At 53.6% G+C, this 27,089-nt stretch overlaps 2 protein-coding genes across 4 annotated transcripts in view; both read left to right on the top strand.

Annotated features, from left to right (window-relative positions):
- Positions 1–20,344, top strand: part of Rab11fip5 (RAB11 family interacting protein 5) — a 35,688-nt gene extending 15,344 nt beyond the window's left edge. Inside the window, exons 2-6 of the mRNA XM_051154828.1 lie at positions 7,354–7,790; positions 7,895–8,567; positions 12,742–14,721; positions 17,984–18,173; positions 18,396–20,344. Of these exons, the coding sequence (XP_051010785.1) occupies positions 7,354–7,790; positions 7,895–8,567; positions 12,742–14,721; positions 17,984–18,173; positions 18,396–18,599 (3,484 nt within the window). The 3' untranslated portion in view covers positions 18,600–20,344. The remainder of the gene's footprint in view (positions 1–7,353; positions 7,791–7,894; positions 8,568–12,741; positions 14,722–17,983; positions 18,174–18,395) is intronic.
- A 1,673-nt stretch (positions 20,345–22,017) lies between these two features.
- The window catches only part of Sfxn5 (sideroflexin 5), a 118,570-nt gene continuing 113,498 nt past the window's right edge, over positions 22,018–27,089 (top strand). The window contains exon 1 of one of the 3 annotated variants that reach the window (XM_051154826.1): positions 22,018–22,294. In XM_051154826.1, the coding sequence (XP_051010783.1) occupies positions 22,254–22,294 (41 nt within the window). In that variant the 5' untranslated portion in view covers positions 22,018–22,253. The remainder of the gene's footprint in view (positions 22,295–27,089) is intronic. The other 2 variants (XM_051154827.1, XM_051154825.1) reach the window with 2 other exon arrangements.

Genomic DNA, 27,089 nt, shown 5'->3' with positions numbered 1-27,089 from the left:
CATCTCCCTGACAAAGTCCAGTGGTCACGTGTGGCCTCGGGACTCAGGTCTCAGCCGCTTCCTTATGACCCCAGGGGCAGAGAGTGGCGGGATGGGTGTGGGAGGGCCATCAGCGCTCAGTAACTGGACCCTAATTAGTGGTTTGTACTAGTGGGCTGCCCAGCCTTCACATCGACTGTTTACCACACGGTGTGACGTGGGAGCCCCAATACTTGGAGAACTAATGTGGCAGTGGCCACAGGCGCCTGTATAAGCAGCAGGAGACCCCTGTCAGGCTGAGGCTTGTGGGGAGCCGTGATTTACCCCTACTCCTATTCAGGGGCCTGTAAGATATGCTACACTTTCTCTATCGTCTACCTCACAGGGTACCTCTAAAGAGACACTGAACCTCAAAGCCAGGCAGCTTCATGTTCAGATGGACTCCACTTACTAACTGTGTGACCACGGGCAAATCACAAACCTCCATTTGTCAGTTCAGCGGAAATAGCAGATCCATGACCGGGCAGTCAAAGTCATGCAGGACCTGGTGTGTGACAAGCTCCCCATAAGGCTAACTCTGGTTGTGGTCTGTCTGGTCTGTTTGTCTACAGCCCCTCACACAGTGTGGCTCCGGGCAGCAGTAGCCTGGTCACTACCGGGAACTGGGCGGAAATGGAGCCTCTTGGGAAATATCTAAGGCATCCAGAGTATGTGTGTGATATGTGAATGTCAGAGGATACCCTTGGGTATCAGCTCTTACCTTCCATCTTGATCGAGTCAAAGTTTCTTTGCTGTTTGTCACTGCATAAGCCAGGCTAGATGGCCCAAGGGTGTCTGAAGATCCTCCTGTGTTTGCCTCCCATCTCCTACAGGGAAAAAAGAGGTTGAACCCATCATGGCACAGTTTACAGGAAGTCTTTATGAGGTGGCCCCTTCCCCAAGTGTGCTGTCCTTGGCAGGTGGCCTCCTTCTGGGGAGGGAGTCGAGCATCTAGGATCAGGCATCTAATAAGAAGTGTCTTAGCTGGGCCAGGTGGATCAGAGTTCAAGGCCAGCCTCGTTACAGTGCAAGTTCAAGGTCAGCCAGGTCAACTCAGTGAAACCTTGTTTCAGAAATAATTAGGGGGTTGGAGAAATGGCTCAGTGGTTAAGAGCCCTGCCTGCTTTTTAGAGGAGCCAGGTTCACTTCCAAGACCCACGTGGTGGTTCACAACCATCTATAACTCAGTTACAGGAGCCAGTGCTCTCCTCTGGCCTCCAAGGGCACCTGGCATGCATGTGCAGGTAAAACATCCATACACAAAATAATAGAAAAAAATTAAAAATAAACAAATGCTGAAGTTTAGTATAGCTCAGTGGTAAGACACTTGCTTAGAATGCATGGGAGCCAGCTGGGCGTGGTGGCGCATGCCTTTAATCCGAGCACTTGGGAGACAGAGGTAGGTGGATCACTGTGAGTTCAAGGCCAGCCTAGTCTACAAAATGAGTCCAGGACAGCCAAGGCTACACAGAGAAACTCTGTCTTGAAAAACAAACAAACAAACAAACAAAGACTGCATGGGAGCCTACATCCAAGCAACAGTATCCCAACAACCACAACAACAAAATAGCATGCATGTCCTGCTGACAGTGATGGTACACCGCCATGTTCCCAGCATCTGACAGGCCGAGGCAGGGGAACTAAGAGTTTGAGGCCAGTCTGGGCAGTATCATTGGACTCTTGTCTAAAAACCAAACAAAAAACTAGAGATAGAAAGTTGTGACTGGGCTGAGTGTGGTGGCACACGCCTGTAATCCCAGCACTTGGGGAGGCAGAGGCAGGTGGATCTTTGTGAGTTCCAGGCCAGCCTGGTCTACAAAAAGAGTTCAGAATAGCCAAGTACATGGAGAAACCCTGTCTTGAGAAACAAAGCAAAGCAAAATGCCAAACCAAAACCCACTCGCCCCCAAAAAAAGAAAGAAAGAGAAGTAAGTACTGACTTGGCTGGGTCCAGAGTGACAAAGGATTCTCTTGGTTCTGCCTGAGTGCCTTTGAGAATGAGACCATGTGGGGGAAATTTGGTTTCTGACTTGGCAAACTGATGGAGATAAGGCAGGGACCATCCTGTTCTCACCCAGGGCTGAGTGTAGTCATCTGAAGCACCACTATTATGTCTGTCATATCTATATTTCTGGTATGGACTTAATAGTTCAGTAACTTTTAGGTGGTCTTGGTGTCCCTAGAGGGAGAGATAGCAGACAGAATAATCCTGCACTCATGGTACCCAGCTGGTTGGGGCCTTGGCTGTAGAGCTCTGGCCTTGTGCATCACAGTTCAGGGTTTGTTGAGGCTTTGGTCAAATCTTGATGGACTTTGGTTGGGTCTCACTCAACCCTGAATGGAAGTATCGGGTCAGCCATCATGGGCCTTGAGGCTCCCAGGGCTGTGACAAGCTCATCTGCGTGGGCCTGAGAGGGGCAGAGAGGGGGATGGGAGGGAAGGAGATCTTCCAGAGTCAGGCCCTACCTTCCTTTGTCCAGTCTTGGATATAGGGGAGGGGTGAACGTTATTAGGAGAGGGCTGCACACCCAGTAAGGCTGTTGATGGCCCCCTTCTCATGGGGGAGCCTCGGGCTTCAGGACGTTGCTGCTCATAGCCAATTGCTCCTGGTTCTGTGGTGTGCAGGCTGTGTCAGCCCACTAGGCAGTGTCTGGGTGGGTGCATCTGAGGACTTGTGTAGTCCTGGAATGAGGAAGCAAGAATTTCACTGAGGATCCTTGCCATCTCAGCAAGAGGAGGGTCACTTGCTGGAGGAAGACTAAGTTCTGGTCAAGTCCTCAGGGTAGTCAAGGTGTCTGAACTGGTGGCCAGAGAGGCCCTGAGTGAGCTTGATGAGGGACAGGAATGGCAGTGTTTTGTATCTCAAGGCACTGGCAGCCCCAATCTTCTCTGAACAAGAGAAATGTTGAATCTTTTTTTTTTTTTTTTTTTTTTTTTTATTGCTTTTTTTGGGGGTCTGACATCTTCATCTTCACCCTTTACTGAAATGTTGAGTCTTTTAACCACTTACTTTCTCCTTTGCTGTGATAAAATACCCTTACAAAAGCAACTTAAAGGAGGAAAAACCCGTGTTAGGGTACAGTTTGGAGGTATAGTCCATCATGGCACTGAAATTATCCTGGCAAGAATGTGAGGCAGCTGGTCACATTGTATCTGCAGTCAGCAAGCAGAGAACAACAAATGTAATACTTAGCTCCCCTTTGCCTTTTGTTCAGTCTAGAGCCACAGCTGGTGGGACAGTGCCCTCAGTTAGGGAATGTTTCCCCACAGCAGTGACCCCAGGCGTAGCCCCCCCAGAGACTGGCTTGCTTCCTGGGTAACTTGCACTCACTCAGATCAGTGGTTAACAGTAACCATCCCATTGAGCAAAGACTTCTTCCTTCCTAGCCCCCCAGAGACACTTGATTTCCTGGGAGGAGTATCAGCTGTGGCAGTGACCTCACGGGAGAGAGGGTCAAGCCTCAACCTGGGCGGCTGACACCCCTGCCTTTACCTGGGGAAGTCCAGAGAGCCACCCTTTCTGGTGGCCCCAGGAGCTGAAGAGGAAGACAAGAGCTCGGGCATGGCATTTCTCTTTTCTATTACAGCTGTCATAGATGCTCCTTATAAAAAATTCAGGCAGTACAAAAATAGCCACAGAGGACAAGACAGTTCCCTGCAGCCTCTTTCCCTGCTAATCTCTTCTGCTGCACGTGACCTTCAGGCCAAGCACTGAGGATGTCCGTGGCCCACCTGCCTATCATCTTAGCAGGGGCTGGATCAGATTGCAGTCAGAGTCCAAAAGCTTCTCTTCCCTGCCCCCCACTTCTCTCTCTCTCTCTCTCTCTCTCTCTCTCTCTCTCTCTCTCTCTCTCTCTCTCTCTTTCTCTCTCTCTCTCTCTCTCGCTCTTTCGCTCTCTCTCCTTCCTGCTCCAGATGAGGCCTTGTCTGGATTTGGGGAGTGTGACTAGGGCTTTGGCCTTTTAGGCCCCAAAGGCCGAGAAGCCAGCTACTGTGAAACGTACCTTCATCTCAGCACCCAGAAGGCTGAGGCCGGAGGATCCTAATTTAGACGCCAACCTAGGCTATATAACAAGACCCCGCCTTAAAAGGCAGTACCCCCTCACCCCAATAAAACAAGCCCACTGCCACCAGATGTCACCCACTTCCTCCTATGGTGACTTAATTTTGTATATTTGGATGAGAAACTTTACCCCCCCCCCCCCCCCCCCCACTTTGAGACAGGATCTCACTCTGTAGCCCAGGCTGGCCTTGAGCTGGTCATCCTCCTAAGAGCTAGGATTATACTTGTGAACCTACCCTGCCTAGCTACACAGAGGACTTTTATAAAAGGGCCCACTCCCACTCCCACTCCCAACCTCCTCTGCCTGCCAGGACCCCCAAGTTGCCAGTGTTGTGAGGAAGGAGGCCAGCAAGGAATGGTTGCCTTAAGTTAATTAAAAAAATTTTTTTGAGTCAGGGTTTCTCTATATAATAGCCCTGGCTGTCCTGGAACTCTGTTTGTAGATCAGGCTGGCTTTGAACTCACAGTGATCCACCTGCCTCTGCCTCCCGAGCGCTGGGATCAAAGGCGTGTGCCACCACACCTAGTTGGAATGGTTGCCTTAGTCTCCCAAGGCATGCATGTATGCCCACTGTGTGTGTGGAGCATGAGTGAGTTTGAGGCTAGCCTGGGCAACAGATCAAGTTCCAGGACAGCCAAGGCCATTCAGAGAAACCTTGTCTTGAAAAACAAAAATGAAGCTAGTGCGGTGGTGTACGCCTTTAATCCCAGCATTCAGGAAGCAGAGGAAGATGTGCTGTTATAATGCCTTATACCAGGTTGCTCCACAACTTCATTAGACCCAGAAGGACCTGGGAGATTAATGAAGCCCTCTGAGCATACCTGTGAGGGCTCTGTGTGCAAAGGATTCCCGCAGCCAGGGGACACTAATGTCCCCTAATGTGAGTGGCACCAGCCATCCTGCTTGGTTCTAGAGATGCTGCTGGCTAGGCATCTGTCCCTGGTGGGCGCCCTTCACCATGTGTTCCTGCAGCCTTATCAGCGACTCAAGCACTGAGGGAGGCCTGGACCATGGACCCAAGCCTCTGACACTATGAGCTAGAGTAACTCTTTCCCTTGCTGCTTATTTATATTGGGTAAAATAGCATTACGGTGACTGTCATCGAATCCACTAAGCCGGTGTATATATGTGTGTGTGTATGTGTATGTGTGCACATATGGGTGCAGTGCTTGTGAAGGCCAGAAGAGGGCTTTACTGACAGATGGACTTGCAGGCAGTTGTGAGCCTCTTATGTGGCTGCTCTGTAAAAGCAGTGCATGCTCTTAACAGCTGAACCAGCTCCCTAACCTCCTTGATTTGCTCCTTAAAAGAATAGTTTTAATGTTAGATTTAGAAAAGGTGAGTTAAAGTTTGAATTTTATCTTCCACTCCACACACACTCCCCCAACCACCACCTGTTTTTGTTGCTAACATCTGGCAGCAGTAGTGCATTTGTTAAGGCTGAGAGGTCAATATCAAGGTATCAGAGGTTTTTATTGCTTAGGTTTTGAGACAGGGTCTCACTATGTAATCCTTAACTGGTTTAGAAATCCCCGTGTAGCCCAAGCTGCCCTTGCCGCTGTGGTAATCCTGCTTCTCTCTCCCTGGGTGATTATACGTCAGGGCTCATTCAGTGTATTGTACATTCTTTGGGTTTTGACAAACAAAATGACACCTTTTCTGAGACAGGGTTTCTCTCTGTAGCCTGGGCTGTCCTGGACTCTTTTGTAGACCAGGCTGGCCTTAAACTCACAGAGACCCACCTGCCTCTGCTTCCTGAATGCTGGGATTACAGGTGAGCACCACCACGCCCAGCAAAATGACACCCATTTACCATGATGGCATCATCTGGATAGTCTCATCCCTATAAAAATTCCTCATTCATCCATAAAAATTCTCTGCCTGTTCATTCCTGTTTCCTCCCGTCAGGCCCCTGCCAAGCACTAATCTCTTTCTTCTTTCATTTTGACTTTTTTAGATGGGGTCTCATTGTGTATAGCCTCGACTGACCTCAGGTTTTGAGTGATCCTCTTGCCTCAGCATCCTCAGCAGTAGGATTACAGGTGTGCACTGCCTGCTGTGCTGTCCTGATTTTTTGTTGTTGTTGTTGTCTTGATAGTTTTGTCTTTTCTTGAATGTCAGTGGGATCTATGGAACTTTATCCACTTGGCTTCTTTTTCTTGTATGTTCACAAATCTTCCTGTTACTTTTCATGGCTCTGTAGCTCAGTTTGTTTATCATTGCATACGGTTCCACTGTCCCTACCGGTGTGTTTATGCATTCATCTACTGAAGGGCACCTTGGGAACTTCCAAGTCTGGGCAGTTGTAAGTAGAGTTGCTATAGCTTCTGAGAGAGATTTTCGCTGGACACAGGTTTGCACCTCAACAGGTGGAGACCGAGAAGTCCGCTTGCTCCTCAGTGCACTCGGCTGTACAAGGTTGGTGGGCATGGTGATGCACACCTGTCATCCCAGCACTTGGGTAGTGGAGTTCAAGGTAAACAGCAGTTGATTGTGAGTTCAAGGCCAGCCTGGGGTCTCTAGAAACAAAAACAAGCAGGACACATTACGACCAAAGCTACTTCCTGGGCTTGGGAGGGATGAGAGCCTGGCTCTGAGTGTCCCTTTGTTTGCCTGTCTGCTGCTCTCAGTCCAGGCTTCACCTTCTAGTCTGTACAACAGGGAGATGACACCCTTGGGAGTCCCTGGTGGGGTGGGGTGGGGGATGAGCAAGGCATTCCTCCCCCAGCTCTCTTGCTTCAGGTCTCAGGCATGCCTGTCTGCTCCTCCACTTCATGGAAGTCTTCTTGGCAGGACTTGGGGTGAGTCAGCGCATGGGTGAGGACTGTGCCTACCAACACTAGCATCCTTGGCCTCTGTGTTCTTTTTTTGGTGGCTCAGCGTAGACCTGGCCAGAGGAAATAATGTGAATCATGGTGAGGGCTGTCTATACCATGGGCCTAGAAACAGGGCAGTTCTCATCAGGCCCAGCTCTTTTTGCCTTCAGAGTTTCAGGTAGGGGGTGACGAGGTGCTGTGGGGTCTCTGAGCACTGGTTGGAAAGGGCTGTGGCCCTGTCGCTGCTGCCCTGCTCAGTAGCACCTGAGGAGCTTCCCTAACTCAGGATGTGGTTTTCTCCATTGAGAGTTTCTCAGCTATACTGGTAGTTCCAAAACCCACGCTTGTGTGCTGGAGCTGGAGCTGGTGGGAGTGTAGGGTGTAGAGCTGGTCTGGGAAGGAAAGGGGGCTCTGAGGTGCCTGTGATCAGAGCTCACCCCTGCTTCTTCTTTCAGGTGGTACAAGCTGCACTCCAAGCCCGGCAAGAAGGAGAAGGAGCGCGGTGAGATCCAAGTAACCATCCAGTTCACCCGAAACAACCTGAGCGCCAGCATGTTCGACCTCTCCATGAAGGACAAGCCACGGTCCCCCTTCAGCAAGCTCAAGGACAAGGTGAAGGGCAAGAAAAAGTATGATCTAGAATCTGCCTCAGCAATTCTTCCAAGCAGCGCCCTGGAGGACCCTGACCTAGGCAGCCTGGGCAAGATGGGCAAAGCCAAAGGTTTCTTTCTCCGCAACAAGCTACGCAAGTCCTCGCTCACACAGTCCAACACCTCGCTGGGCTCCGACAGCACCCTGTCCTCCACTAGTGGCAGCCTGGTCTACCAGGGCCCTGGAGCCGAGCTTCTCACCCGCTCACCAAGCCACAGCAGCTGGCTGTCCACTGAAGGGGGTGAGTGAGGGGAGAGGGTGGGCTATTATTCCCAGGTGGTGAGCATGGCAGAGAAGCAGGGCTCTTCTTTCCAAGTGTTGACACCACACACATTTCCTTTCCAGGCAGGGACTCTACACAGTCCCCCAAGCTACTCACCCACAAGAGGACATACAGTGACGAGGCCAGCCAGCTGCGAGCAGCGCCCCCCAGGGCCCTTCTTGAGCTACAAGGCCACCTTGATGGTGCCTCCCGGTCTTCCCTCTGTGTCAACGGGAGCCATGTGTACAATGAGGAGCCCCAGCCCCCCCTACGGCATCGCAGCTCCATCTCAGGCCCCTTTCCACCCTCAGGCTCCCTACACAGCGCCCCGCCTCGGTCCTCTGAGGAGGGGCCTCGGTCCTCAGATGACTCTCGGACCAGAGGCAGCCGTGGCAGCGGTAGCTTGGAGGCAGCGCCTGGACACGAGGAGCTGAGCGCGCAGGCCAAAGTTGCTAGTTGCTCTGGAGAGGAAGAGGAGCCTCGGCCTTCTGAGGGAAAGCCAGTCCAGGTGGCCACACCCATGGTGGCATCCTATGAGGCTGCGGCGGAGAAGGAGCGGAAGCCCCGGATGGGGCTCTTCCATCACCACCACCACCAGGGCCTGAGCCGCAATGAGCTGGGGCGCCGTGGCTCGGTTGGGGAGAAAGGGAGCCCTTCCCTGGGAGCCTCCCCCCACCACTCATCCACCGGGGAGGAAAAGGCCAAGAGTAGCTGGTTTGGCCTGAGAGAATCCAAGGAGCCGTCTCAGAAGCCCAGGTACATACTTGTCAAGGCTGCTTTGGGTGCTGTGTGGAGGAGGGGGGGGGGTGTTTGCCCCCTGGGGCCTAGGGGCTGGGAGGGGCAGGGAGCAGGCTGCCTGGGTTCTAGCTTTGCATGGTTAAGTGGGGTATCTTGTCTTTCTGAGCCCACCAATGCAGGTGAGCAGCAAGGGCACAGTGCCATGAGGGTCCTGTGGGTGAAGGTGGGCCCAGGCACTGATGCTTGAGTTGGTAGTGCAAAGGACGGGAGGAGTCATTTGTGTGACCTCTTGATTTCCTGCCCTCTGTGTCTTGCTTTCTCACCTCAAGATAAGCAAGCCTGGAGACTGGGCACTGTCCCTTCAGACACCTTCCCCTGTCTGCACCTAGATGGCTTCCCCTGGCTACCCACCTGTCTCCTGGATCTTGTCCTCTTGAGGGAGAGGAGTTAAATCACTGCTGCTGTACCCTTCCTCCTCACCCCTAGCTGTTTCTTAGCCTGGACAGCGACCATAACAACTCCCTTGAAATAAGTCCCTCCACCAAGGCCTGGTGTTCCTTGACCTTGGTGCATACTCTGTTGGGAATGCCAGTGACTCTGCTGTTGGCAATGTGCCCAGCCCTCTCCCTTGGCCCTGGTCAGAGCCTCCGACCCCCACTCTGTTTCCTTATTCTGTGACAGAGCAACAGCCGTATTGTTTGGCAGGGCCCTAAGCAGAGTCTCCGTGGGCAGCTCACAGAAGGTTTTCTTGCTGCCCAGCATTGGTGGCAGTTCCAGCTAGTGTCCTGAGGCCAGTTGTTTGTCCCCTCAGCAAGTCTCCCTCTCCCGTTCAGTGGGTATAGAAAGCTGGGCCCGGCTGTGACCGCGCTCGGCCTGTTTCCCAGCAGAGGGGAGGCAGCAGGACCTTGCAGCTCTAGTTTTACTTCTAGTGCCTTCCATCTCCATCTCCCTTGTGCGTGTCTGATTTCAGCGGCCTCTCAGAGTCCATAAACTCAGGCCAGTGATGGGCAGAAGGAAGAAGGGATTTCTGTCCTGCTCTCATTTGCATTTGGATTCTTATCACAGGCTGGGGTATCTAAGCACCCTGCCTGTCTGCCCTGGCCTTCACAGCAGGCCCTGGGCCAAGCATCCAGAGTGGGCAAGAGGGGCCACCTCAGGGACTGTGAGCCCCAGCAGCAACACTCGAACTTTGGATGCCTGTAGTGGGAGGCAAAGCTGGCCCAGAGGAGGGGTTGTAGTTTAGAATGCTTGCTTAGAGTCCTGGGGAGAGAGAGAGCTGAGAGGCAGCTCAGGGCAGCACCTGCAGCTCAGAGCCAAAACTGGTTACAGCTGGACATTTACCTGGGCCTGGAGAGCCAGCCCACAGGCCTCGGGGCTTGTGAACCCTGCTGTGCCCAGGGCTACAGTCGCAGAGCCTGAAAGTTTGTTTTGAGTAAGGGCAGCAGCGCCCTCTAGTGACTGTGTAGCACTTGTGCTCAGGAGAGGCCTGAGGCAGTGTTGTAGAATTCAGTAGCTGGCATGAGGATCCTCCTGGCCCTCCTCCTATGATGTGACATGTGGCTGTTGCCCATGATCCCTACTTGTGTGAACCCAAGAGGAGTCAGAATGGGACTGAGCCTCATCTGGGCCTCAGAACCTGCCGCGCCCTTGGTGTTGGGCTGTGACTGTCCTTGATTGAAGCACGGTAGGTTCTCCAGTGCCAAGGTGCCTTGCTTTTTGCTCCTTTCTCCCACAACAACCTTTGCACACAGGAAGGGACCAAATACGAATGTGAAAATACATTTAACTGGGGGGTAAATCTGGTGCAACAGAGAGCCAGGAGTATTCAAAATGGCCTTGAGTCCCTCTGTGTCTGTCTAGTCCCTCCTCCTGAGGTGTGGTAGGCAGTTACTGGTGTTGCAAAAAAGAGTAGGTCATCTCAGGTGTCTTCTGGCTGGCTTAGCACATTTCTTGTTCCTTCTGTGGCTGTTTTTGCAGAACAGTTACTGTGTTAGCACCGATCTGGTTAGAAGATAGATGCTAGGGCCTCTGCTTAAGCTTAGAAGGCTGCTCTGTCTCTCCTCCTGATGTCCTGGTGACAACAGGACAAGCACACATCCTGGACATGTTCCCTGGGCTGGGCCCTCCAAAGCTCGGGAGGGCACATTGTCTGCAGGTGGTGTCTTGAGGACGGGTCAATAGCCTCCACAGAGCCATTTGTCACCTCTATGGCTAGTGTATGAAGCATAGAGCTCATCTTAGCCCAAGGAAGCCCCAGCCAGCAGTGGAACCTGCCTTCTACACAGACGGCCCCAGGGAAGGCCACCTTTTTTTTTTTTTCTTCCCAGAATTTAGCCCTGAGGGAGACCAGCATATGTTGTACCCTGCTACTTGGGAGAGGGAGGCTGTGCTAGGCTGGCGGGGTAGGCTCCAGAGGGCAGTGGTGGTCTCAGGGTACCACCTGCACAGGAGCCCACACAAAGGAATGCGTTTCTGCTGCCTTGTGCCATGTGCACAGCGAGGGCAGGAGTGTTCCACCAGTGACCTTCAGAATGTATGCCTGGCTCAGCTGTTAAAGGCCAGCCAGGCTCACAACCAAAAGGATGTGTGCTTGGTGTGGAGCCGGGAGAGTGAAGGTGGAGGGGTTCTGAAGGTGAGAACAGGCAGGGCGTTAGAGCAAGCCCTGCTGGGGCTGCTGCCTGGAGCCCCAGCCTCAAGAGAGCCCTTTGCTGCTTCCATACCAACTGCTTTGTGTGCATCTCTGGGGAACCATGTGGGGAGGAGACTGCTGACAGAGCCCGGGGCTGCCAGTCCGCTTCCCTGGTGCCCTTCTCCCTGAAGTCTGACTGGCAGCTGATTGCTGCAAGCCTGAGGGTGAGCGTGTGTGTGTGTGTGTGGGGGGGAGTTGTCAGGCAGGGCTAAGCTTGCTGCTGTGCAGTGCTGATGGGGCATCTAGGGACACTCATCCTAAGAGGCCTAGAGAGAGGCTGTGTCATTCAGAGTTCAGAGTGCCCCAGTCCTGTTCCTGGGGTGCAGCTTGGGTGCTGTGGATGCTCTAGGCAGGGCTGTGACCCAAGTGGTAGTCAGTGTGTAGCTTCTCATACCCCTAGCTCCCAGGGTAATGCAGTGCTGGGAATGGAACCCAGAGCTTTATGCATGCTGGGCAAACATGCCGCCACCTGAATTACAGCCCCAGCCTGCTTTAATTGTTTCTGGTTTATTAAGACAGTGTGTCATATAGGTGGGGCTGGCTCTGTAGGTGACAATGACGCTGTGCTTCCGATCCTCTTGCTTCTACCTTGTTCTGCTTTTGACAGCTGAATCCTTATGAGAGTCTGGCGGTGTCCTGCTGGGGAGGCTGACCTTTTCTATGCTTGTTTTTGGAGCCTCCTTGGCTTCTGGCTGACCTGGGCTCTTTCCTGTTGTCTGCCAGGCCCTATGCATAACCCGTCCAGTCTATACCTTGACTTCCTGGAAGAGTGTGGCAAGCCTCCTGCCTTGCTACCACAACCCACCTTCCTTTATGACTGGCCAGCAGAGCCTGGCTTCAGCTTCTTCGGCTCATTCAGCCCCAGTACTTTCTGTGAAGCTGCCAGTTGAGTGGGAAAGATGGACAGGAGGAGGTTCCCCACATGCACTCATCTAGGCAGGCTGAAATCAGGGGGCCTTAGGCACTTGGAGAACTGAAAAGCTGCCTGTAAGGATGGACTCTGTCAGATAGCAGGGTGACAACCAAAGTTAGTATCTGATTGTAAGGTCAGCCACAGGCCACTGCCAGTCTGCTTGCATTGGAGTGTTTGGCTTGCTTTTTTCTTTTATTGGGTTCTGGATTCTGTCTGTGTCCTGGGAAAGTGAAGGCTCTTAGATCAGTGTGTACCCCTTTATCTCATCTCTAGAGGCTGGTGAGCGCTCTTGGACCTTGTCCTGCCTGCAAGAGCTCAGTAGAACATAGTCTATTTCAGTTTTGCAGCCCCAGGTCCCCTGCTTGGTTCTCTTAATGCTGTTTGTCCATGACCTATTCCAGCATCCTTCCCTTTGGCACCTCATAACATTGGGGTCTTTGTTTGTTTGTCCCCTGCCTGGGTCCTGTGGCTGCGTACAGCCCGTGTGGTGGTGTGGCTCCTGGCCTGGAGGTGGGGAGGGCGGAGACTTGGAAGGGATGTTACCAGTCTCAGCATTAACCAGGAGGCTCATGGTTTTGTCTTCTCCACAGCCTGGACGTGTCTCCTCAGGTAGAATCTGACCCAGCTGCTCCTCACCCCTGCTCCCCCCGGGCTCTGGCCCCCCCTACTCCTGCTCCCGCTGCTGCTCCCATGCTAAGCACTAACCTTTTTGCAGCCGCCTCCCCTGCTGCTGCCACTGCCGCTGCTGCCACCATTGTCCCTGAAGCCACCCCATGTGGATTCTTGGGGGTCACCAACCCGTTCCTCACCTCCCTGCAGAACAACCCTTTCTTCGAGGAGCTCAAAGCCGACATAGCACTAAATTCTCCTTCACCTGCTCCCTCTCTCCCTAGTGCCTCGAGGGCCGGCCTGGCCCCCCTGGCCTCCCCTGGGAAAGCCCTGCCTGAGTGGGACGACTCCTTCAACATCTTTGCGGCTGGCAGGCTGCAGCCAGAGGCCGGGTGTGAGATCCTGGCCGCTGCAGGAATGGGGCTGGAGGAGGATGGGCTGCAAGACCCTGGGACCATGGCAGTGAAAGCAACAGAGCCCCAGGGAGCACCTGGGGGAGGAAGAGGTGGAAGCAGCATATGGCTGGAGCCCAGGGCTCCTGTGGACTCAGGATTGGACCACCCAAGCTCAAGCATGTCTGACCCAGGACCCCTTGGGTCTTCAGGGACTGGCCCATCCTCCAGAGCAGCGCAGTTGCACCTGCGAGCCTCAGTCTCAACACCAGACCGGGAGCTTCCTGCCTCAGAAGGGGGAGCCGGGCAGAGTCCAGCAGATAGTGGGGCATCTCTGTTCAGCTCCCCAGAAGTGCTCAGTGTGTGGGAGAGACTTCCTGGTTCAGATGACACTGCTGGGGGCCAGGATGAGGAGGCCCCCCAAGATGGAAGCCAGCTTTTCCAGGAGCTGAACACAGTGGAGGATTCCTGGCCTTGGGACGTGATCACCGTTTCTCCTACAGGAGAGGTCGCTTCACCCACCATGCAGGGAGAATTGGATGAGGTGCTTTCTCCCCAGGTGCAGCCCCAAACACCAGACACTGTGCACCCCCTGGCGAGCGAGGGGCTCCCTACACTGCAGTTGGAGCCAAAGCCTGAGCAGGAATTGGGTGAAGGGCCATGGCCTGGCCCACCTCCTCCCAAGCCACCACGCCTCTTCACGCCCACAAATTCCCAGGTGGAGGAGGAGGAAGAGGAGGAGGACAGAGAGGAGGAAGAGAATACTACAGGGGGGCTGAGTAGCAGGGGGCCAGGGATAGAAGAAGACACCACCCCAAGTGCGCTGGTTACTGGTCCCCAAGAGTATAAGGAGAAGGGGGTGAGTCCAGAATTGGAGGAATTGGACAGCCTGCCCTCTGGGACCCTGATAAGTGAGCCAGAACTTGAAGGAACGGGTGCTCCTGTGTCCGGGGCCTGTCCACCTAGGCCCACCAGCTGCCTTGAGGGGCCCAGACCCAGATCCCATAATTCAACTAGCTCAACTCTGCTGAGCCAGAAGGTCTGGGAGACAGATGAGAACACTGAAACCCAGAGCCCAGAGCTAGCCAAAGATGACTCTGGGCCTATCTCAGTGATCCCCCAGCAGGCTGATCTGTGGGCCTCCGAGGAGGAGGAGGAGGAAGAGGAGGAGGCTTCGAATCCCTTCTTATGTGAGGAGAGCCAAGATCCCCCCAGCCTCCCATCTGTATCACCACCAGGGTCAAGGGAATCCTCTATCCACTCTGGTCCAGAACAGTTGTCCACACCCCCAGAACCTGCCTTCCCACCTCCCCCTCTCCCCCCTTGGGCCAGCCACCGCCATGGGGTGCCAGGCCCTCCATGTCCTCCCCTGCCTATAGCCTGGCCCTTGACCTCTTCTTCCTCTCCTCCCGAGGAGTCAGCCTCATCCCTTGGTCCCCTTGAGCTCTCCCCCAGTGGGGGCTCCCCCACACCGTATGGGGAAGACCACGCTGCAGCCACCCCAGCCTCCCCGCTTGTGCTTCTGCCCTTGGAGACACGACCAGCTGAGGAGCCCCAGCCCAGCGGCAGGTGAGCATGCACCCAGAACCCTTCCCAGGAAGACAGTGGGCGGGACAGTGATACAGGAGGAAAAGGGTTGCACAGCCCAGCTTCATCTTTGCCAAGGGCACGTGGGAAGGAGGGCAGGTGGTGAAGGCTTTGAGGGCACGAGCTTCTGCAGGACCAGCTCTGATGCAGTTTGTCCTGTCAGGGTGGCCCCACAAGGACGGGGGTTGCAGAATGAGGTTGGAGTCAGTGTGCTCTGGCAGGAGATAGAGGATGAGAGCTGTGTGCCAGACAGAGATGCCATGGTTGGGGGAGTGCGGTGCCACAAAGGGTGATGCTTCTTAAGGCCTTGGGGCTATTTAACAGGCAGCAGTGAGGCCCATAGCAGTTTCCTGTCTAGGCAGGGTGAGGAAGCAGAGAACTAGCAGAGGGTCCAGGACTCAGAGAGGAAGCTCTTCTTAGATGCTCTCCATACCTATAGCCCTTACAAAAGGCTTTCCAGCTGCAGCAAGGGCCTCACCGGCTTGCCGTGCCGTTGATCTTGAGCTGGGCTCCCCTCACTTTAGGGCAGCTGGTGAACAGCTGGTGCCTGTGTGGCTGTGGTCTCTACAGCATTAGGGCCTTGGGCAAAGTGGAGAGGCCGAGACCACCTGTAGGTGATGAGAGCAGAGGCCAGGAGGCCTGCCATCGAGCATCAGTGAGCGTGACTCAGCAAGGGCAGTGGAGCGCAGAAGGACAGCAGTGCTCTAGGGGCTGAGGCGGGGGTGGGGGAAGGGGCTGCTCAGCACCTAGCCCCAGGCTCTGTGAGGCCTCCAGCCTGCTCAGGCACCTGCTGCCTCTTATGTCCAGTTGCCCAGGGTTGCTGAGCATGTATGTTGTCCAGAACCCAAGGAATGCCCAATCCAAGTGGGCAACCAGGGAGATTTCAGTAAGGGAAGCAGTAGGGCTTGCTGGTGACCCCAGTGGTGGGTGGGGCTGTGCCCCCTGTAGAGAGAAGGAGCTGGTGGCTATGGTTTCCTCATTTCCTGATGGCAGTGTCCTCATCTGGCCCAGGTCTTGCAGTATAACCTCTATTTATAGGACTCCCTTTCAGAATTGCATTTCATGTCTATATGGAGCATGACCGTACACTATGAAGTAATATCCCTGTTTCTCAGATGTATAGAGGGTCAGGCTGAGAGCCCAGCATTCTAGCTGCTTCCTGAGGGGGTACCTCCATGCATTGAGGGCGGCTCTTCAACAGGAGGCCTTAGAACTACCTTCCTTTTTGTTTTTTTGTTTTTTGTTTTTGAGACAGGCTTTCTTTGTATAACAGCCTTGGCTGCCCTGGACATTCTTTGTAGACCAGGCTGGCCTTGAGAACTCACAAAGATCCACCTGCCTCTGCCTCCTGAGTGCTGGGATTAAAGGTGTGCAGGACCACGCCCAGCTTAGAACTACTTTTTTTTTTTTTTTTTAAGATTTATTTATTACTTATATAGTATTCTGCCTGCATGTAGCCAGAAGAGGGCATCAGCTCTCATTATAGATGGTTATGAGCCACCATATGGTTGCTGGGAATTGAACTCAGGGCCTCTGAAAGAACAGACAGTGTGCTTAACCTCTGAGCCATCTCTTCAGCCCCCTTAGAACTACTTTCATAACATCTCCAGTGCAGACTCCTAGGTGACAGGACTAGGTGAAGTCCTGGTGAGGTGGCTTCTAGGTGATGTTCCCCCAGGTGGGGAGACTTGATATATACATTCATATTTCCTGGGGTTGGCCTGAGCCTGTGTCAGGGTGTTCAGGGATGAGGTTAGGTGGCTGTTGTTTCTGTTTTTTGCCTGAAGCCCTGGAGTCCTTGTAAGGTGAGTGTGGACTTATGAGATCCCCCAGGTCAGGTTAACTGGCTTATGGGCCTGATGCTTACAGCTTGCAGGTGCGAGGTGCTAAGGCATCCCAGGAGATGGTTTTATCTTAGCTCAGGGAATCACTAGGTTTCCTGGAGGACGTGAGCTTGTAAACCTTTGACACAGTAGTAGGAACTAGGGTAACAGGAGGGAAAGAATTCTGAGGTCAAGGAATAGCTTTTTTGTGTGTGTGTGTGGGAGTGATTGTTGAGGCACAGAAGCTGGCTTTGAACTCCTGATGCTTCTGCTGTACTGTTATTACAGGTGTGCACCACCATGTCTAGGCAGAAATAGTTTGGTTTTTTTTTTTTTTTTTTTTTTTTTTGGTTTTTCGAGACAGGGTTTCTCTGTGTAGCCTTGGCCATCCTGGACTCACTTTGTAGACCAGGCTGGCCTCGAACTCACAGCGATCCGCCGGCCTCTGCCTCCTGAGTGCTGGGATTAAAGGCATGCGCTACCATGCCTGGCTCAGAAATAGTTTTTGTAAGGGTCAAAAGATCTTGGTTGTTTATGACTGGGGCGGGGCTTGTGGGCCAGGAGGTACAGGCTGAGCCCCATTTGTCCTAGAGCCTGTGACTTTACCTAGAAAGGAGCTAGTAAAGGTATTTTCAGAAGTGGAAAGCCACTAGTTGTCCTTGTGCAGAAGAGGGAGTGGGTGACTGGAAGGCAGGTACAGCTGGGAGAGGAAGGGATGGCTGAGGCTGGAGAGGACAGGTTGGAGGGCCTCCCAAATAGACACTTCCTGGACATGGCAGGTGTGAGGAGAACTTGGTACAGCTAGGAGGACCCCAGGGAAACAGCTGGCCGAGAGGTAACGAACATCTGGGGCTGCAGCTGGCAAGATAACAGGGTGTCCAGGAGAAGGAGAAGCCATGGAATCAGCATCTAGACTGAGAGGAGCTGAAGGGTCAGGACACTAGCTGTAGGTCTTGAAGGAGAGAGGTGGGTAGCTGTGGGCTCAGGGGTGAAGGAGGAGACCAGAAAGTTCCCTTGGCTTAGACTAGCAGCACTGAGCTCTTGGCCTGAGTGTTCCAAGTGAGAGGTTCGAAACAGAGGGCAGTTCTCACCCTCTGGGCAGGGGCGGAGGAGAAGGAAGCTCACGTGAGCCACCAGCAGAGAGAGGTGATGTGGAGGGAGAGCACACCCAAGTCTGTGTAGGTCTCTCCTGCTTTTAGCCCTGAAGTTCTCAGACCCAGAGTCTTGACACCTGGGACACTGAAACGTAGAAGACGGGGCAAAGACTGGGCACAGGTCTGTAGGGCAGTTATCCATGTTGGATTGAGGCTGGTGGGTTGAGAAGGGCAGGATGCTGTGCCCTGTGCCTCACACAGAGACAGTGGCTTCACCTTTGTGCCACCCTTCCCTCCTTGCAGCTCACCTACTGTTTGTCTTTGCAGTCCTCATCCTGTGAAACCCCTCAGTGCTGCCCCCGTGGAGGCCAGCCCGGACAGGAAACAGGCCCGCACCAGCCTGAGCACAGCCCTGAGCAGCGGACTGGAGAGGCTCAAAACCGTCACATCTGGCAGCATCCATTCTGTGGTTCCAGCATCCCAGCCTGGCCCAACTGTGGACACCAAGAGGCTGAAGGTGCGGCCCGGCAAGGTGTTAGGGGCCACCTGAGGGAACAGGTAGTTCTGTAGAGAGAGGCCAAGTGATGCCGAGGGTAGACAGGTAGTTCCCCACGCCTCGGCTCTGAAGTGAAGAGGGTGTCTCGGGAGTCTGGGGGTCTGCAGTGGAGAGACAGGCTTGGGTGGGTTAGCTGCTGGAGGGCATGGCCTCCCCTTCTTATTCTATCCTGTTTGGCCATAGGACTCTGCCATGCTGGACCAGTCGGCCAAGTACTATCACCTGACTCACGATGAACTCATTGGCCTGCTCCTGCAGCGTGAGCGTGAGCTGAGCCAGAGGGACGAGCACGTGCAGGAGCTGGAGAGCTACATTGACCGGCTGCTGGTGCGGATCATGGAGACCTCACCCACACTGCTGCAGATCTCCCCTGGTCCCCCCAAGTAACCCTTCACTCCCTCCCTGGAGGGTTGGTGAGGCCCAGTGTAGAGCCTTCCACTGACTGCTCTCACCTGAATAGGGCACAGCCTGCTGTCATGGTCACCCTCTGCTCCCCACCCCATCCTGCCTCTGCTCGGGCTGCTGGAAGGGGGCTCTTTGAACTCCCACTAGAGCCCTGGGTCTCCCTACATGCCCATTTTCACATTTGTAGTTTTGGGGTCCCCTAGAGAATTGGAACAAGGATGTTAGCTGTCAAGATGGAGCAGGAGTGAGCTATGGATTCTGGGGTATGCTGTGATATCTAGGGCAACACTGGTGACAGCACAGACTTAATCACCCCGTGAGGTTGGTCAGTTGTTTGTTCTCTTGGCTGACTCTTCATGTCCATTTCCCTCCAGCGTTTGGAGGGCCTCCTACAAGTGACAGCGACAGGGATGGGCACTAAGCCGCTTGCTTGTCTGTGCACCTTAGACAATCAGGGCACCTACACCTCAACCTTGCGCCTGTTCCGTTAGAGCAGGGGGCCTGTGTGTTTTAGTCTTTCTTGTCTCTTTCTGTCTAGGGCTGTATGTGGAGATGTGTACAGTGTGGTGGTGGTGGTGGTGGTGGTGATACGTATCTGTTTTTTCTTCAGTGGCTCCCTGCCCCTCTTCAGACCCTCCCACTCCATGTCCCAGTAGTGATGAGAGGTGGGGCTGGGCGCAGAGAGAATGACTCCTTGCTCCTAGGTCCTCTCTACCTTTCTACCATGAGACCCTCCAGGTTGGGGCTTTGGGCTGCTCATGTTTTATGGATCAGGCCTCCGTGTCTGTTAACACTTGTCCAGATGCCAAAACTGTGCTGCTGTGGGGTCGGAACTTTTGGAAACCAATTAAAATGTGCCTTTTGTGGGCGAGGACAAGAACCTCTGGATGTGGACCTCTCTCTGGCCATGCCGTCCCCTCCCTCCTGTTGAACACATGAAAATGGCTGTTAGAGCCCTGAAAGGGCACTGTGGGCCAGGCTTTCTGCTTCCCTGAGAAGTACCTCAGCTCAGGCTCTGCCAGCCTGCTGCCGCCCCCTAAGCCTTCCTCCCACTTGCTGCTCCTCCCTTGGCCCCTATCTGGAGCATCCTGTGATAAAAGTCTAGTGCACAGTAAGGCTGGGCCTGCCCTGGACCTCGTTGTGTCTGGCCTTGTGTCCAGCTGTGCTGGGCAGTGGGCTTGTCTGAAAGCAGGAGGCTTCACTCTGCCTTAGGAGACACTTACACTTAGGAAAATGCCTTGTGGCTCTCCGGCTGTTCTGTGAGCTGCTGTGCAGCCTCCCTCCTGCTCACCAACTCCTCCTGCCTTGCCTGGCTTGGCTGAAGTGCATTTTGAAGCCACATATCTGCCCTGTGGTCTGGCTTTTAGTTTGCTTGTGAATACAGCAGGTCTCTCCATGGCATCTGCGGCGGTCCTTGGTGGCTGCGCTTTAGCAAAAGGTATGTGTGAAAGGAGGTGAGATGTTGAAAACAAGATGCCTTTGGCCCGATGGAGAGGCAACAGCTTCTTCCCAGCTGTCTCCTAATGACAGGGTCATGGGTTCATTCAGAACACCTCAGGAGGATTTGCTCTGTGGGTGGTATCAGTCTTCTGCTAGCATAGAGCAGAGGAACCCCACAATGGTGTCCCCTACAGTGCAGTTACCAACTCTAGGTCAACTCAGAGCTGAGGAAGTAGCCACCAGATCCCAGAATTGGGGTGGGGTGGGGTGGTCATTGGCTGTTGGGGAGAGAGCCTCTTAAAGGAAGCACATCCCTCTGCTTTAGCACATCTGTGGGCTTTAATTGGTCTCAGCCATGTCCTCATCTTTCACCCATCCCTGCTGTTTGGCCTCCCTGTGTGGCCAGGGCAGGGTGTCTTCCAGAGAGGTTCTGAACTGAGGCCAGGGATCTGCTTGTTGTGTCTGCTCCTTACCACACACTGCAGAGTGCAGCCGGGCAGGCACGAGCAGGCGCAGCGCGGCCCTGCTGTTTGTCTTCCTGGTTGAAACTGCTGTTTATAAAGAGCTTGTTCTTCATGTCTCGAGCACTTTATGAAGAATAAAAAGTTGGTGTACCGCAGCCAGCCTGGCGTGTTTCTGTTTTGAAGTGAGTGGCAAAGGAGACCGCCTGTGGGAGAGGGCAGTGTGGCTGTTGGGTGACATTGCCACTGCCCTGAAATCACAGGCAATGCTGCCTCATGGCTGTGCGCCTCAGATGCCTGTGTTCACTGGACGCTGATCACAGGCACATTTAGTGAGTGCTGGTGGGGAGGGAAGAAAGAGGGAACGTTTTGTGATTTTTTCTGAATCCACTGAGTTTAGTAAGGGGAGGTAAGATATAAGCCAAAAACAAACAAACAAAAAAGTAAAAAAACAAAAAAACAAAAAAAACCTGTTCCTTGGTTGGCTATCATCTCCCCGGCTTTAGGGTCATCTGAGTTCTGTTCCTTGTGGCTCAGCTGTTAGTGTGTGGATGAGCACTTGGGCGGGCTATGGCTCATGCAGTGTCCAGAAGGACAAGAGGGTAACCCCAAGTGACCTCTGGACCCCACCATGAAACAGAGGCTTCCCTAGAGTCAAGTAGTTACGTCTTGTGGCTCCTAACCAGACCACTGAGCTGGGGTGGCTCAGTTGCCATCTGATGCCATGCTGCAAGAGTGTGGGTTTATTACCCAGTGTGCTTTGCAGCTCCTGGTGCATCCCTGTTGCTGGTCCTTGATAATTAGGGAACCTCCTGGCAGCAAAAGAAGTGGGGTCTCTGGATGCTTAAGTTCTGGCTATTTTTAACTTGAATTCTTAGCGTGAGCCCCCCATGTCTACACTGAAGATTTGTTCAAACCCCCACCCCAACACCAACACACACATACCATACTTAGGAAAGTTATTTCAGCCCATAGCTGGCACCTGCAATCGTGGGATTTGGGAGGCAGAGGAAGATCACACATTTGAGGCCAGCCTGAGCTACATGTAGCGATGCAAGAGAGAGTGCTGTGTGGTACAGAATCCTGAGGCAGATTTTGTGGAAATCGGGTGATGGGATCAATGAATGCTTAGGCAGGCAGAGCCCAGAAAAAGAACCGAATCAGGCCATGATAAAAGTATTGAGTAGAATGTTCAAGGGTCACAGCAGTTTGAGCGTGGCGTTTCAGAGAATGACAGAATGGCTGGAGGCAGGGTTACGATAAAAGAAACTAGGAAAATCCCGCAGTGCGACCTCCTTGTTGAAGGCCTTCGGAATTAACCCCACTCTGCCTGGAATCCTTGCCTATCTGATCTCCGGTCCGGCCCGCGTTTGTAGGGGTTCCTCGTTCTAAGACTCTAGGCTGCACGTACATCCCGAGCGTGCACCAGCACACATTCCCAGGACTGCCGACGTCCGCCGCTTTGGTTGCGGGAACAGAGACTAGGTCTGCGTGGGAGCGATTCTCCGCAGTCGGGTTGTCAGGCTCAGAGCTGGGGGAAAACTACACTCCCCAGAAGGCCCTGCGCGCCTGGTTCGCTGCGGTTGTTCACGGCCAATCGGAAGAGGGAACTGTGGCGGGGGCCGAGGAGGGACATTTTAAAAGGGCTGGAGATTGCGGGCGTCAGTGGCCATGGCGGATACAGCGACCACAGCCTCGGCGGCGGCAGCGGCCACTACCGCGAACGCCTCCACCGATGCTCCCCCTTTCCAGCTGGGCAAACCCCGCTTCCAGCAGGTGAGGCCCGGGCTGCGGCCAGCAGGTGGGAGGGAGGCACAAGGGAGGGCACCGAGCCAAATCTTCTGTAAAGTCACTTGAGCCAGAGGGTCTCCAACCCCTGGCCACTAGAGCCTAGAGCTAGTGCGGGGACCTCGGCTGTAGCCGCTCCATTCTCATTGGTCAAACGGATGGGCGAGGTCTCCTACCGTCATTTCCTATTGGCGAGTAGCGCAGTCACTCCGCGGATGCCCCGCGCCCTGCCACCGCCCCCGTCCGAGCCGCGCAGTGATTGGCCACGCGGGTGGCGGGTCCCGGGTCCGAGTCGTTCTGAAGGGTCGCTCTGGCAAGTGCGCCCTAGGCGCAAAGTTCCAGTCCTGCGCTGAATGGGCAGGTGGCGTGGCCCGTACGCTTCTCAACTTTTCCCCGAGTGGGACTGACCTTCCTTGAGCTGCGGGACAGTAGCAGGGCTAAACTCTCTGGTCACGCCCCACGGTCATGCTCCGGTTCCTCGACCTCAGGCAGGGTGTTGCGTGCGCCCCAGGATGGGACCGCGTGCACGGGTGCGGGGACCCGATCCCTATCCCGGGGCGGGGGCTTCCGTGACGAGACCAGCGGGCCAGCTAGTGAGATCTGTGGGGATGCGGCTGGGACGCGGAAAGAGCTGGGTGCGGGGAAACGCTGTGTCATCCTCGGGAGCCGCTGCGGTCCTCCTGAGGGTCCCAAGCGCGCCCCAGTCTCACACACGCTGCTCCCCGACGCTGCGCAGCGCTAGCCCCCATCCACTTTCGCTTGGGCTCTTCGGGGTGCACAGTGACTATGATTAACCTTATTCCGGGACGCACAAACCCAGGAACCCGGCAGGGCATCACTAACTCGGCCACGGAACCGGAGATCCACGTCTGTGAGCTAGGAGCCGGGGGGGGGGGGGCTGGGTTACAACGCCGTAGACCCCCCCTGGCTGCCTCCAGAGCTAAAGTGACCCTTGGCTTGCCCGAAGTGGGGGGCAGCAGATGTGCTAGAGAAAACTTTGAAGGAAGAAAGGAAATGCTACAAAGGTGGGAATGCAATGGCTTTTGGGGGGGGGGGCGGTGTGGAGGTGAGAGTGGGTGCTAATTCAGCTCCCAACTTCGCTGAGCTTTCTGAGAATATATCCCTAGAGCTTTTAAATGGGACTTGGTTTCTTTTAAAAATAGACTGTCTCAGCATAGAGGAACTGGAGAGAGTTAGCTAGTGTAAAATCCCACCTACGGCAACGACGCGGTCAGGGGTGCCTGTGCCTTGGCCTTGAGTCACCCTCTGTTTGTCCCCACCCCTGATTCTGCTCATCCTGAAGCCAGACAGGCACCCCCCCTCCCCGACTGGGAAACACTTGCAGTCTTCGGAGCCACCACCCTGTGGTCCTATCAGAACACCAAACTCCCCGCTGCATCTCCAGGGGGAACCTTGCAGATTCCTCTTTTAAAGTATTCCCTGCGGTCCTTCAACCCTGAGAAAAGAGGTTGCTCTTACCCCGAGGCTATTAGGCTTTTAACGTGCCCCAAGTAAGGGATTCTTTCCCAGGTGTCTGATATCTGGGTGGCGTTTGGGACATCCATCTACCCAACAGACGTCTACTGACTACCTTCTATTGGCTTTCTGCACTGGCTCTTTGCTCTGGTGGAGTGTGTTTGAGAATCTATTAGCTTTAGCAGTTAAGTATGCGGTTACCTCCGCTGAGGCTGCCGGCAGCCTAGTGGCCTGGTAAGAAAGGGTGCCGAGCAGGTCTGATTCACCCACGCTAAGAACTGGTTTCTTCCGCACCTGCGCCCCCCTCCCTCAGCCTGCCACCCAAGACGCATAAACCTGTGCTCCCTAGCCTTCCCAGTCCAGCCAGAGGCCGGGTTCTCTTCTCTCCCACAACTCCCATCGCTGCCCTCTCCAACGCTAAGCCAGTCCACACCATCTATTTTTTGAGCCAACGTGGGAGCCTCCGAAGGGCTCCTGGGCTCCTGGTCCTGCTCTGGCCCCTTTCCAAGTCTTCCCTTTCCTCTGTGGCAGAGTCCCAGCAATGCAGGTCTGGTCAGGTGACTCCCACACAGGCAGCATCCTTAAACACCCCGCAGTGGTTTCCTCTACTTTTCAGATAGAGACCTCACATCTAAAGGCACCGAAAGTTTTGCAAGGCCTGCTCCTTGCTTGACACTTGGCTCCCAACTTGCACCCGTCTTTCCACCGCACTGGTTGATTTTTCACCCCTCAGGCCTAGCGTGTTCCCTTCCACGCCTGGGCCTCCCACGGGGACATCAGCTCTTTTCCGGCTTCTCCTCATCCCTACAGTATCCACAAAGCATGATTTCCTCCAAGGAACCTTATGCCCCTCGCTTCTTTATTACCATAGTTTCCCCATTTTGATCTTATGCTCCATGGGATCAGGGACCGTGTCTGCCTTGTCATCCGGAAGGCCGAGGGGTGTCACGGAGCTTTGTGAACCGAGTGAGGCTCGGCAGTGGGTTTTGTGGAATTGAATGAAATTGACTTACAAGTCTTTGGGGGGGGGGGCCATGATTGGCCACATTTTATCTAAGTTGTTAGGACGTAATTCTAAAGACACAGTTGTTTGCCCCTACCGTTCTGAGCTGACAGGTTTCCGCAGGGGCTGGTCTCAAAACTCTCCATAGCGGAGGATGACCTTGAATATGTGACCTTCCTGTCTCTACTTCCAGGTGTGAGCAGCCATGACATTTAGGTTGATACTGGAGATAGGACCCAGCTTTGCACGTGCTAAGCAAGTCCTCCATCAATTAAGCTACACACTGGATCCCGTCCTGTTCTCAGTGGTTGGCAAACAGTGGGTGTCTAAGGACAGCAGAGAGATGCCTGTGCAGGCCTGGCAGAGATGTCTGCTGCTGACAGTGGTTCATAAACCATGGTCCTAGCCGGATGTAGCGCCGCATACCTTTAATCCCAGCGCTGGGGAGGCAGAGGCAGGTGGATCTCTGTGAGTTCAGGGCCAGTATGGTCTACATAGTAAGTCTAGGTCAACCAAGGCTACACAGAGAAACCCTGTCTCGAGAAACAAAACAACAAAAATAAATAAAATAAACCATGGTCCATTTCCAGAACCCACCCTCCCCCCATGTAACCTATATTGACTGCAAACTTACCACAGGTCACCGGCTGATGACTCTGGCCTTCTGGTCCTCTGCCTCTGAAGTGCAGGCATCCAACACCACACCTAGTTTTATGGGGCGCTAGGGGCCAAGCCCAAGGCTTTGTGTATACTGGGCAAACACTGCTAACTGAGGTATAGTCCTAGTCAAGTAAGGCCCTAGTGCTTTTTGTAGGACTGGGAGGTGAGGTCTTCCTTGCTCTCCGGAAGCCCTTCCTCCCTTTCCTCTTCAAGGGTCTCTCCAGGAAGGAGGGCACGGGGAGAGGCAGCACTGAACCAGAAAGGGTGATGGTTTTTGTTTTTTTGGTCTATGGCTGTTTTTCTCTCTATAAGATAATGATTGTGGCCTAACTTCCCCCACACCTTTTTGCATATTGGCTCATGAAAATTTTATGGCCCCCCTCATGAGAGGCCCAATGACCTTTAGTTTTCAGGTGACTTCCCAGGCAGCCTCACTCCAGAGTCCAGGCTTGCTTATTTACTGTCAACTTTTTTTTTTTTTTTTTTTTTTTAATTAATGTTTTACGGCCTTCTAAAGCAAACCACAAAGAGGTCCAGTGAGGGAGGTCCGCGCTGCACACGGCCCTGGCCCTGTGGGCAGGATAAGGGTATTTGAAAGAATCAGGAGAGACCTGTTTGTCAGTGTTCCTTATTTTGGAGGTTTTTCAATCACAAAAGTAGAGCCTTTCTTCCCCATTGTTAAACCTCAACTTTGCCTGTTTAAAGCCAAACAGTATTTCACCTGCATTCTTTCCCATTCTTAGCCAATGGATGTGTGTGTGTGTGTGTGTGTGTGTGTGTGTGTGTTGCATTTGTGCACCTCTGTGTGTGGAGAGCAGAGCACTTCAGCTGTAGTTCCTCAGGTGCCACACCCAGCCTTGGTTTGTTTTACACACTTAAGAAAGGGGGTGGGGGCAGATGCTTTTAGATTTACAGAGTTTAAAACAGAGAATTTCTACACAACTCTCATACAGGGTCATTTAGCATCTCACAGGGCCAAGGTACGTATGTCAAAAATAATCAGTGGCTGGAGAGATGGCACAGCAGTTAAGAGTGCTCGCTTGCCCTTGCAGAGGACCCGAATTCAGTCCCTAGCACGCACGTGAGGTGGGTGGCTCTTATGGCCTGTGACTTCATCTCCAGGGATCTAACACCCTTTTCCAGCCCTTATGGGCACACACAAAAAAAATTAAAATAAATAAATAGGTGGGTGAGGTGGTGAATATCTTTAATCCCAGCAATTGAGAGGCAGAGGCAGGTGAATCTCTGTGAATCTGTGGCCAGCCTGGTCTGCAGAGCAAGTTTCAGACCAGCCAGAGCTACCTGTTTCACAAAAAGGGGTGGAAGACTGTAGAGAACCAAAGTTTGATTCCCAGCATCCACCTGGTGGCTGACAGTTCCAGGCAATCTGGTGTCTTCTTCTGATCTCCTTCCGCCTTAGACATGCACATACACACACATACATCCAGGAAAAACATACCCAAAAAATAAAGATACATTTTGTTGTTTTGAGACAGGGTTTCTCTGTAGCTTTGGCTGGCTTTAGTAGACCAGGCTAGCCTCGAACTCAGCGATCAGCCTGCCTCTGTCTCCCAAGCGCTGGGATTAAAGGTGTGTATCACCATGCTCGGCAAAAGAAAAAAAAAAAAAAAAAAAAATATATAT

Source organism: Acomys russatus, chromosome 13, assembly GCF_903995435.1.
Source record: "Acomys russatus chromosome 13, mAcoRus1.1, whole genome shotgun sequence".
Classification (NCBI taxonomy): Eukaryota; Metazoa; Chordata; class Mammalia; order Rodentia; family Muridae; genus Acomys; species Acomys russatus.
This window is presented reverse-complemented; position numbering and strand designations above follow the sequence as displayed.